General features: G+C 36.8%; 1 protein-coding gene across 1 annotated transcript in view; it reads right to left on the bottom strand.

The window, feature by feature from the left end:
* Positions 1-1,630: 1,630 nt before the first annotated feature.
* Positions 1,631-12,149, bottom strand: part of YLPM1 (YLP motif containing 1) — a 39,490-nt gene continuing 28,971 nt past the window's right edge. Inside the window, 4 exon segments of the mRNA XM_009280712.2 lie at positions 1,631-2,031; positions 2,396-2,575; positions 4,413-4,543; positions 9,732-9,783. Coding sequence (XP_009278987.2) covers positions 2,429-2,575; positions 4,413-4,543; positions 9,732-9,783 — 330 coding nt within the window. The 3' untranslated portion in view covers positions 1,631-2,031; positions 2,396-2,428.

Genomic DNA, 12,149 nt, shown 5'->3' with positions numbered 1-12,149 from the left:
ACCCCTCTGGGTGTTATCTGCTAAAATAATTTTCAAAATTGTTAAAAAGAGTAAACAATATGATCAGTTCTGTCACATGCTATCCATTTGCATGCTCCAGAACTATTATTTAGCCTAGAAAGGAAAATGTTAGAAAAGGATCTGATTCAGCGGTATTACCAAAAATACAGACAAAACCATTATCAGTTCTTAAAAGTCAAGAAACAGCATCAACTCATAACAATGGCGTGCCACAAGAAGCCCAGTTTTGTTATGGACAACTGAGGATAGACTGAAACCCATTTTACACGTACCTGAGAGAGTAACTTCTCCGAAGTGAACTGTGCCTGATTTCCACAGCAATACACACTACTGATTTCTTGTTAACTATTAGTTTCCCTTTGTCAACAATTCTCAGTCAGAATTCAAAGAGTAGTTAGCAACATTTAAAAAAGAAAGTATATATGCTACATAATAGTATGTGTACACAGAAAATGCATATTTATTACCTTCCATTTTAAAAACGCTGCATTCAGGGAGCTTGATTTTCTTGTATTAAACACATTCAGGGCATCACACAAGTTCAGCTATTCCCCTCATTTACCAAAGAGCTGTCAATCATGCACCACAGACAAGGCTGAGAAACATCCAATAAACCAAAACACTAATTAGAATGGCAAACAAAACCGTCTATTAGCACCAGGGCTCCCCTTTAACAGCATGAACTACCACCACACCAGAACTAGTTCATTTACCAACCGAGATGCAAACCGCAATGTAATCACTCAGCAGAGCAACAAAGAATAGCAGAGAAGGAAATTGAGGACTTCATTTTCTTCCCTCGGAAAGATCAGGAGAAAAAATTCAATTCACCAGTAAAACACAGCAATTATTTTCAGATTTAAACACCTTGCCTGGTTACAACATTGTTAACACAAGGCATTTGCTTCAAAACCTGAGAGGACAAAAGAGTTTTCATCAGCAAACCTGATGCTGTGCAGAAGCGATATACCAGCACCTATGAAGAATTTGTACCACTTTTAATAGCGTGGACTGCTATTCATTTACCTTTTTTAGCAAGCTAAACACATTTATTAAAGGAATAAAAGGGTATAACTTCTGGTCTTTGTTGCTTCTTTTAATGATGTTTCTCTATGAGACAGTAGACTTGTGATGGAATGAAATACCCTGATAGGGATCAGTGTTGACTAAAAGACATAGTAAGACCAAAATGAATTTTCTAGGCTGCCCTCCAGAGAACTCCGTAGTACCTGCTTTCAAGTTGAGCATTAAAGAAATGATTTTCATACATTACTACCTTGAGTATTTCAGAGCCATCCAACAGAATTTATACTCACGTAGTAATGGAAATTTAACGTAATTGACAAACTAGGATCCAAAAAATAACGATCATTCCTGCTCTCTATGAAGACTGAGAATGGTATGACTCCTAAAGGCCAGCAAAACCTGGGGCCTTAATGGAGCTGCCTATGAGAAGAGCAGGTGATAAACCTAGAAGACAGGACACATTCCAGAATATGAGCACAGCACCTCTTCCAGGTAAGGACGGTTCTGAGCACTGTCAACATGTGAACACAGACCACATTTAAAATGTCAAACAAAACCCATGCTATATGGTCCACCAAGAACACCGAGTTTATAGTGAAATTTATTGTTCTGCTTCCTAATACAATAAGCTACAAGGTACATACAGTATAAAACGAGAACAGCCACAAAGCAAAGGTGATAAACATTCTGTGACAGTACAGTGGAGGTAACGTCTGTCAAATCCTTCCACTTTATCCCACAAACAGCAGCTAAAACTACTGGCCCTCCCCCTCCCTCCCCTCCAAAAATATTAAAAAGTAAACTGTCTCTCTCACTTAGGAGCAGTGGGATTCACTGGGTTTTTTGAGGGCACTGGTTATCTGCCAATATCTCAAGAAAATTATTGAAACTAAAGTAACAAAGAAAAACTGTGAAGGTGGGAGTGACATGACCCATGCAAGATGCTCATGACACCTTGGTTCACTTCTCCTCAGAGCAAATGGCCTGTAAAGAAAGGAAAAGTTTGTTACACCAAGTAAAACAGCAATTAACATGATCAGAGTTAAGATATAGTAAGCAAAATCTGAACTAGACAGGACTAGGCACACAGCTAAACTACTCTTCTAATGAAAATATAATCTTCCTGTTAATAAAGTTTGGAGATTGATAGCTGACAATCCTTCTCCTTTTATTTTTAGATGCTGTATGGGAAGGTGCACGTTGACATGGGCACAGCTGACACCTATTATACAAGGCTCCAAATCAAATAATCTTGCCTGGGAGAATTCTAACAATGACATGAAGTGCAACCTCAACTCTTAAAAAAACTAAAAAACATCAAGGCTATAACTGAAGACTCAATACTTACCTTAAAGGCACAAAATTCCATTTAACCACTTTTTCATATATACTTGGTGCGGTTGAGGGCTCTCTCAGCAAGATGACCACTTTCATCTGTTATCTTCTCCCAATCTGTTTGTCCAACAACAAAACCAATGGCTCTTTTCCTGTCTGCATCTTTTTTTTCTTCTAGATCTGCCCACCGCACCTGTGGAGAACACACCGTCAGTAGGACAATCTCTTAAGAAATCCTTAGACAAGTCTAGGCTTTCCACTGCAGATAAGAGCACAAGAATTCTGATTTGTACTCATTTTCATTAGAACAGGTAAGTATTAATTTGTTTTCTGATGGGTAAAGATGGAAACTACACCAGTTACATTATTTTTAATTGAATAACCCAGGTGTTCCACAGAGTAGAAGAAAGGTACAGATGATTAGCCTTTTCCATTTCAACGCTAGAATTCTGAGAGCTGAAGTGTAATTACTACAATTATTTCTCTGTTCAAAGCAATGCTTTTTGCAGGAAGAATTATCAAAGATTCATTTAGCGTCTTCATTTTCTATACAACCTGTCTTTCAATTGCACAATGGAAACATCTAGAAGATGATTATGAAACTACAGAAAGACAGTGTTAAAGAGCAACTCAGCAATGAATGAGAGGGACAGTTTTCTTCTCTATCTTCTGTGATACATTTCTGTCTATATCTTTCCACTATTTTGTCACACTAAATAACTTCTTCATGCATTTGTTATCTCCCATCTTTACAGCTCCAGCCATCTCCTCTGTGGCTCTTCATGGTCATGCAGATCACTTGCATTCATCCTGTTCAACCATATACAGTCACTCTCTCACCCACAAACCCAGACACCAACGGGAGGGAGCGCAACAGGGAGGAGGGAGTGAGGGAGGTGATGATGAAGGGCTACAGTCCAGAAACTCAGCTGGAACACACCGTTGCAGGACAAAAAAAAAACCCACAACAGTTAGTGAAGGAGCTCTTCCTTGACATCCTAACTGATTAGTCCCACTCAGGCTGATTTGTTACCTGGGAACATAGCCTTGTTACCTTTCTGCCAGCACCCCCCTATTCCACTTCCTAGCTGGATTTCCCCAGACATTCCTGCTGATAAGCAATGTCTGCTTTCTTCCACCATCAGTTCCTCTGCCAATGCCTTAGTATCTCCATTTCTCTCACGCACACTGTCCAGTACTACCCATGTTTTCTATTTGACATTACAGAACAAAACAAAGCCCAAACACCAACAGTTAACTCAAATTACTTTTAGTGGCAAAAGCTGGTCTTTTTATTTTGGAAACAAAAAAAAAAAAAAAAAAAGTATTAATTCTTCCTATTACCTCTCTTTCATCTTTCTCTATGATTTTTTGCCCTTTTTTTCACAATGGTATTTGAAGATGTAGCATTTTGTGTTCAGAACAGAACTACACATAAAGTGGTTGAAGCCAACTTCTTATACACCATCTCCCAAGCTTTATGCAAGGTATATGCAGGAGGTAATGTCTACAAGACTTAACTGATATAAAACCTAGAAAGCTGATACTTTCCTCAGCTGAATCTTTTTGAACATAAGAACAGTGTACTGTTTCTCTGCCTACTTATTACAAAACCTAACAAAAAAACAGCTTAATAAAATCATCATCTTGTCTTGGAATCTGCACTGTATATCACACTATCTCATCACAAAACATACAGCATAAGAAAAGGACTCTACGGGTTGCTCTGAAACAAAGCGCATCATCTCCCCCAGCAAGAAATGGGACACGACTCCGTTCTCAATCTCAAAAGCCATGCCATGCATAGTTAATCTTCATTATCTACAACTCCTCCTTATAACTAATTTGTTTACCTCTGGAAGACCCTACTCTCAAGAATATTCTCTTACAGAACCTAATGGGACACCAAATGAAAAATGAGTCAGTGAAATTGCCATATTGATAGACACTGCATGACTTGATACAACTCTTTTTCACAGAGACCGTTAAATGGCCATATACAGAGAGAAAGTCATTTGAAAATTTATTACCCTTTTCTTTCCAGGTTCAGAAGCACGTGTATCATAGTCATCTGGAAGCTGTAGATAATCTTCCATTCTGCTGGCAATTGCTTCCCAGTCACGTTTCCTTTTAGTGCCAGTCCGCAAACCATCCAGCTTGTCTGAGAACAAACACAGAGCCTCAGAGTTAAAGGAGAATTTTTTTCTAATATTCACAAAAACAAGACGAGAGTGGAAAAATTTTCAAAAGAATGAGCAGCAGAACTTGTACATCCAGCTTGTCTTGACAGGTGGAGTGATGAGAGTTGAAATAAACTAGAGAAGACAACACCATTTTCAAGTTTTATTGATCTTTCACATTAACTGTGTGGCAATAACACTCAGTCTTGTTATTTGTACGAGGGAGAAAAGCTTGTTCTTCTGGATGTCCATACTATACGGAGTCTGTCCTTAGAGGTACAATATAGCCACCAACAGCTAGGAACCACAGGTCCACCTTTCTGTATTTGAACACAATACTAAAGCCGTAGCATTTTTCCCAAATTTGGGGTTTAATACTGTGTCAAACATGGCATACATGCAGTATCAGGGAACAAGTGACGATCATATAATTTAATGCATCAAAGACAAGTTTTTGAGATACTGTGTCTGCTAAACAAAAAGCTCCTTGGAAACCCTGATTCCCCCCCCCCCCTTCTTTTTCTCTCCCCACAAGGAAAACACACTCAAAAAATTCTCCAGGACTGGAAAAAAAAATCTCAGAATCTTTTGTTTCATGGTGTAAGAGGTCAGTCATGAATATTTGAGCAGTAGGTTTGTCCAACAGTCATCATTTTCTTCTTTTTCTTATTGAACCAATAAGGTATGAGGAGAAACAATTCCATTCCTAGGTTCTAAAATTTTGTTCCTCTTTGGACACTTATTTTCAGTGAAAAAACACCACCTTCTTGAAATTATGTGTCAAACTGCTTTTGGAAAGGAGATGAAGTATTCATTGTAAGATTACGAATAACAAAGCATGAAAATGAAAAACGGCTTTACAAGTCAAAGGAAATCCTAGGACTTCTGTCAATGTATGCTACCATTTTATAAGCCAACAACTCAAGTATATGCAGAAGGAATACTAAGCTTGGCAGTTACATTCTGTAAACCGTTTCCAGTGATGTCAGTAACATTGTTTCAGAAGTCACTGATGTAATTAAATTCACCCACAAAAGGCCTCAGAAATAAACCAAATACAAGGCAGCATATTTTCTGGATAGCAAGAGAGGATGTTCAAAGGTATGTATTTAAAGAAGCTCAGTTCAGAGATGAGGTTTTTTTTACTTAATATGGGAGAGAAAAGCACAACAACGGAGATAATGTGAGGCAATGGTGATGTAGACATGCTAGAATAATTTAAATGCCATAAACTAATGAAGTAATTTCTCCCTCATACAACTCTAAAATTTTTAAAGACATCACCTTTGTTCCATTTCCCTGGAATAGATACAGAATTTCTTCTAAGAAAACATTTTAATCCCCCTCAGCCTTTTAAAAAAGCCAACGTTTAAGAAAACTGTGCAGAATATTTGTATCTGTTACATGATATCTTGTTACACGATTCAGTTAAAGCTCTTCTTTTGCTCTAAGTTAAATCTGCCAAATTTGAAGCTCAATCTCCACAGAAAGGCGGCACTCCCTCTAGAAGACAAAATTGATTTATACAGTATTCCTCTGTTACTCCAGCATATAACGTGCTTGCACTATTCCTCAGTATTACTCTCGGATCAATCAGCATAGATCATTTGTAGCATAAGGATTTCCAGAAAAAAATGACATTGAAAAGGAGAGCAACAAATGCATTGAGGAGCATTTAGGAACATGAAGAACTGAAAATTCAGGAGCTCTCTGTTGGCAAGTATCTGTACACAGACATATTCCTGTTGGAAGGCAACATGCTACGATGCAAGCTCATCTCATTACCAATGTGGAAGAAAGAGTTCAGTCTACCACCCCCTGCTGCACACAGACCAATTGTAAACATCGCCAAGAAATGTGTAACACTCAAACATCAACAGAGGAGTTCAGGAGGCGTTCAGAGTATGAACTGTCCCTTTTTGTTACTGCTACACAGAATTTATCTTAAAATGTTATCTCCTTCCATGTTTGAAGTTGGATTGCCTTTCCAGAGGGATCTGCTCCCATCCATACTATCGTGGTTCAAGGTACATGTGCCATGCAGTAGACATACTACAGAAATGTCAAAAGCCTACCACAAAGCATTATTTCAGAATACTCTTTTCTGAAAATGAGACAAGGTGTCATTTTGTAACAATGGTGCTTGTGAATATTTATGGCAGATGATTATTTAGTGTTAAACTATCAAACATCATTTTACCATTTCAATTTTAAAAACAATGAAGCAGCAGCATTTCTGAAAACCCACAGAACTTAAAAACTCACCTTTAGAATTTTAATAATAAAGCATCTGACTTAATTAGCTAAATTTTTGCCCTTCTTATACAAAAGCCAAAGTTTTATGTAAAATGTTATTTGTGTTCTAGAGCAAATTTTACAATGGTATCAAAACTTTAGCTATGCCAGAGCTCATTTCTCCTTCCCTGAAAGTTTGTAGAACTCACCACTAAGCCACACTTTGAAACAGAGTATTGCGCTACACACTTCGAATATAGTCAAATTTTAAAAATGTGAGTCCATTTCTGTGAATTTAAATACAAGAACCCATGTGCACTATGCACTGAGACAGACCAGCGATTAGACTTTAGAATAAAAATGTGACTGTGCACTCACAACACATAAGGAAATGATACACCACACATACTCAGAGGAATGCATCACCCCTGCAAAGTAAATCTGAACTAAAGCAAGAGCTCTGGGGCGTACGGTATGGCGACTGTCACAAGTCAGCGTTGCAGCTAAAGAACTCAAACTTTTCAGACCTTTTCCGAGGCTTTTTACAATCAGTAAGATCTTATTGTGCTTTCCTGCAACAACATCTACTCAGAACGAAAACAAAAAAGCAAAACAAGACTTACAGTGTTGTTTTTGGATTCTGCACTTACATCACTTCTGCAAATGTGTGCCCTCTGAGACTAACACAATAAACCTGATGGGCAGGCCAGCTCCCAGGAAATAACTCAACTTTGGAATAACAAATGTATATCACAGTTTACATGCCTTTCAGGAAATAATTTTAATTGGTCATCTACCACAAAGTCTTATTGTGAATTAAATATAATAATTCTTACTCACAGACTGCAAGTGCTATAATGCATACCTTGAGCTAGAAGTTGTCCGCCCTTGCAGAGCAATTTTTCAGAGAAACAGCATTCATTACATAGGAATGCCTGGCTTTTTTTAAATGTATGTTCTGTCAGAATCTACTTTTAATCTATAGTTCTATATATTTATAAAAATGAATCTAGAGGGTAGTTATAAAAGTAAAATCGTGAATACAGATTTCATAGAAAGACCTTCTCAGCACCTGTATCTGTGTCTTGCAGCATGCTAACATCCAGTTTGTTAATGGAGTTTGATTGTTGAAGGATTATTGCAACAGCCTTGCAAGTAACTTACTTTAGCATAAAATTGACTCTGCTGCTCGCTCCCCATTTTACATTTAAGTGGAGACCATATAAAAATCCTATGTTTTATATTATGGAGTTTTCATATGGAAAGAAATGCAACACAGTTGTTTCTATTTGTTAGCAGTATTGATCATGAGAGACAAAGTTTGAAAGCTAGCTATAAATTTCTGCTGCAGTCACAGTCTCCACATTGCTAGAAACTACACATAAAACTTAAATATTTTTAGAACACACTTTGGATTCCTGTGATATTTGTAAAACGCACGGGATGACTTCAGCTTCACCGTATGCAGTGCAACGCATCTGTTCCTACTACTCAGTATTTAAAGAAGTCTATGTTATTTGGAATACAACGCAATGTATCAGAGCATTCTTCAACAACGCAGTTTTCCAGTACTATGATTTCATACATAATTAGGAAAAAAAATAATTATAAACTTAAGAAATAATCTTAAGGTATTAAAACAATCAACTCTTAGAACAAAAATGCAGAGCAATCCTGGATTAATTCTGTCTAGCTGCCTAGCTGTGATATGCCGCAATCATTGAGTACAAGGCTCCTCCAGTTGTACTGCAGGTGCCACAATGTCAATATATTTCACAAATATTTAAATGACTTAAAAGAGAGCAGAGCAGCAGAAGAGATGGTGCAGCTAAGCAGTTAACAGCAAAAGATGAAAGGCTGCTTTATGTAAGCCAGAACTTCTAATGCTATTTCTATGGTGCAATTGTGATTTTGGTTACTGGAAAGTAATGATACACAGGGCTGTACCACACATGCAGAAGCAAACCTCAAAACGTTAAGACATGCTGCATCCCATTCAGATATTTGTTACTTCTCAGACATGACACAAAGTAGCAGTTTTTTATGGATTGCATTGAAAAAAGTTTCACTTAGAACCATTACTGTTCAGTAAAAAAAAAAAAAAAAAAAAAATCTCAAAACTGATCATAATGACTAGAAACCCCTTTCCATGTGTACACCTTCCACCATGGCCATGGTGCACGCATTTCTGCCTGAAAGTTGTTTTTGACTTTAACAGAATCCTAATATTAGCACTTATGTCTAACGCAACCAGCAGCACTAATCAGAACAAAAAGTGCAGCAAAAATAGTGCCCTTGTGCTCCTGGAAAGTCCATTTTGCATCCTACTAAGAATTCTAGTACTTTCCTGGAACTGAAAAGCATAACAAACTTCAACTTTTCAATACCTAAGTTGTTGAAAAGACACACCGAGGCCTAATCATTCAGAACCAACTTCAAAGCATGGCACTACTTTGTCCTCACATATGTCAATTTTGGAGAGCAAGAAACATCTTCAACACACTTAGCTCCTAGACATGTCTCCAAGAAAGTAAGAAGTTACCGACGACATTTAGGCTTGAAAAAAAGGTATGCAGCATGAACAAGAATGCAGTGCAATGTAAGTTGACTCTTTGCTTTTTATAATACGGACGAGATGAATAAAGAATAGAAATACTGCTCTTTTTAAATTTTAAGACAAAGTACTTTCCTTGAACAGATGGAAGAACAATTAATGAGTATATAAAACAGTGATGGTTAGAAAGTCATAAATCCCTTGCCTCTGGCAGAAGATAAATTCCTTTTCTGTATAGATGCTTCTGCAGTTTCAGACACGTGTATGAGATCAATACATTTATTCGTCTTTGGTAAGGAGGCACAGTAAAAACAAAAATTCAGGTTTTGCAAACATCATCAGATACCAACTATAAGAAACAGGAAAAAATAAATACCCACCTAGCTTTGCCTCAGAAGTGTCCATCTCCCATTTGCTTTTCGGAATGTAACCCTAAATCATACACAGAGAGAAGCTCGGAGGATTAGAGAAAGACACACATGCATATCACTTTTGAACTGGAAACAGCATTATAATGGGAGCTTAAGATATTTCTTTTCGTAAGGCACAATTCCTGTTATCAGATGAAGGAAACAAATTACTCAGTATTTCAGAACTTCTGCATCCACTTCCCATTCAGTGATTTTAGCAGCCCTTGCAAATCATTACAAGAGTGCTGCCCTCTGCAAACACAGAACTCCAGAATGAGTCTAACAGACAGCAATGGTGCTGTGTGCACAGTTACTATATTGTATTATCCCAGGTGGAAAAGTTATTGCAACACAACTTATCAGGCAAAAAGAATATTCAAAGCTTTACAAATACAAATGAAAAAGTTACCGTAGTCATAAGCTTTTAAGAATATATTCCCAGATTTACGACACATAAGCTTCACTTAATAATCCTTTCGAAGGGATATACTAAATTCTTGTATGAGTGATTAGTCCACAACTAAACAAAATTCTTTTTTGTTTAAATGAGAGTATCTGCTGAATCACTAAGATTTTAGTATTATTTTTCATTTTAAAATAACCCTTAGTTCAATGATTCTTTTAAAACACTTTTTCCCTACAAATAATGTCATCATATGTTTTACGTGTAATGATCTTTAGCCAGCTTATTCCTTGTAAGAAAGCATAATGATATTAAATCTGGCAAAATTGTATTTATTTTAGATATCTTCTTGTTATCTTTTCATTTTATACTCTTGGACAAGTAAATCCTTACTAAGCAACCCCTTATAACTCATTTCAGCTGTTCAGATTTCATATAAAACTACTTACGTTTCTCTGCAATCACATAAAAAGCTCAATGTAGTGAAATGCAACCCCTGTGAGAATTTCATTACTTTAAGAATTATTTTTAATAGAGAGGGAACAGAACTACTCTAGAAGATTTCAACAAGAAAACAAACAATCCACAGACCAGTTTTATTACACTAACTTCTCTCCTGCCCTATTTATAGGTTGCCTCCACTGTGGTAAACATATACGTGTATTTGTTAATGCTAAGGGTTACTAAATCAGAGTGTACTATTGCAGAGAGCTACACTGCTTTTCATTATGTTCAGCACTGCTCTTCCAAAATCCTTGAAAGACCTTTTTTCTATCAAGCATATATCAGTGACTTGAGATTATCAGATCTCTGTATTTTATTGTTTTTAAATCAAGTCTCTAATTAATACAAACTGAGACAGTTTGTGCTGCAATATTTCCTTGTAACAAATAAATAAGCTTCATATATATATATGTATATTTATACTTTTAAACCAAGTTGCACATTAAAATTTGCTCAGAAAGTTTACACCGCAGCTAGAAGCCTGTATTGAACAAAGTGATGTGTGATACACTGGTGAGAACACTAAGTTAAATGCATCAATAATTCATACCATCAAGCACAGAAAAGTAAGAATTGTCTGAATGCTACAAACAATCCTATGGGAGTTGATAATAGCAACAAAGAGTGACTTTGATGGTGTGAAATGGCCTATTGTGTGCTGAATCTGTACAATATCCCGGTCCTCAGATAGGATAAGAAAAGATTCAGACTTCATCCTTTGGTACAAGACAGTTGGATATTTCAAGGACATCTGCCAGATGGCAGGAGCTTCAGACCTCTCTTTTTCCACAGGATTAAATGCAGCAAAATGAAGAACCCTTACCAACTGCTCTCAAGAAGGCAACAGATACCAAATACAGTGTACTGTTCCACCTTTCTGTCTGACATGCCTCTCTGAGATTAGCCATGTGACTGAATAGCAGAGATTACATACAGCAGATAATTCTTTGCTGATTTTCATTCTCTTGTGAATCTGAATAGAAAACATTCTTATATGTAGATTACTTTTAGTTATTAATAATTTGCATAGTTTTTACCACCAAGCTTTCTCCTTGTCTCATAAAGAAAAGGCCTGTTATATGTGCTGTACATTAAGACACTCCCCAGAGCCCATAAACACACACATACACACACACTTATGCACAGATGTCTCAAAAGCTAAAGACAACTTTCTCTTCGCTCACTTCCAAGAAATGAGACTAGCAGCCATATTCTTGTAAACATGGGTGCGTCTTTGAAATATTCTAGCCACACTTCATGCAGTCTCATACTCTGTGCCAAAGAATAATTTAGTAAAGAGAATAAATGAGTCATGTTGCAAAAACCAGATGTTTATTAAAATCCACTCTTCCTAAGCTTTATTTTTTTTATTCCGTATTTCAACTGCTTTCTAAACTGCCACTCCTGAGGAATAGTAAATTTCCATCAAGAAAAAGGACTTTGCTCGTCTCAGACATTTTTGGTTACTTCCTGTTTATTGG

Source organism: Aptenodytes forsteri, unplaced genomic scaffold (genome assembly GCF_000699145.1).
Source record: "Aptenodytes forsteri isolate BGI_AS27 unplaced genomic scaffold, ASM69914v1 Scaffold193, whole genome shotgun sequence".
In the NCBI taxonomy this organism is placed as follows: Eukaryota; Metazoa; Chordata; class Aves; order Sphenisciformes; family Spheniscidae; genus Aptenodytes; species Aptenodytes forsteri.
This window is presented reverse-complemented; position numbering and strand designations above follow the sequence as displayed.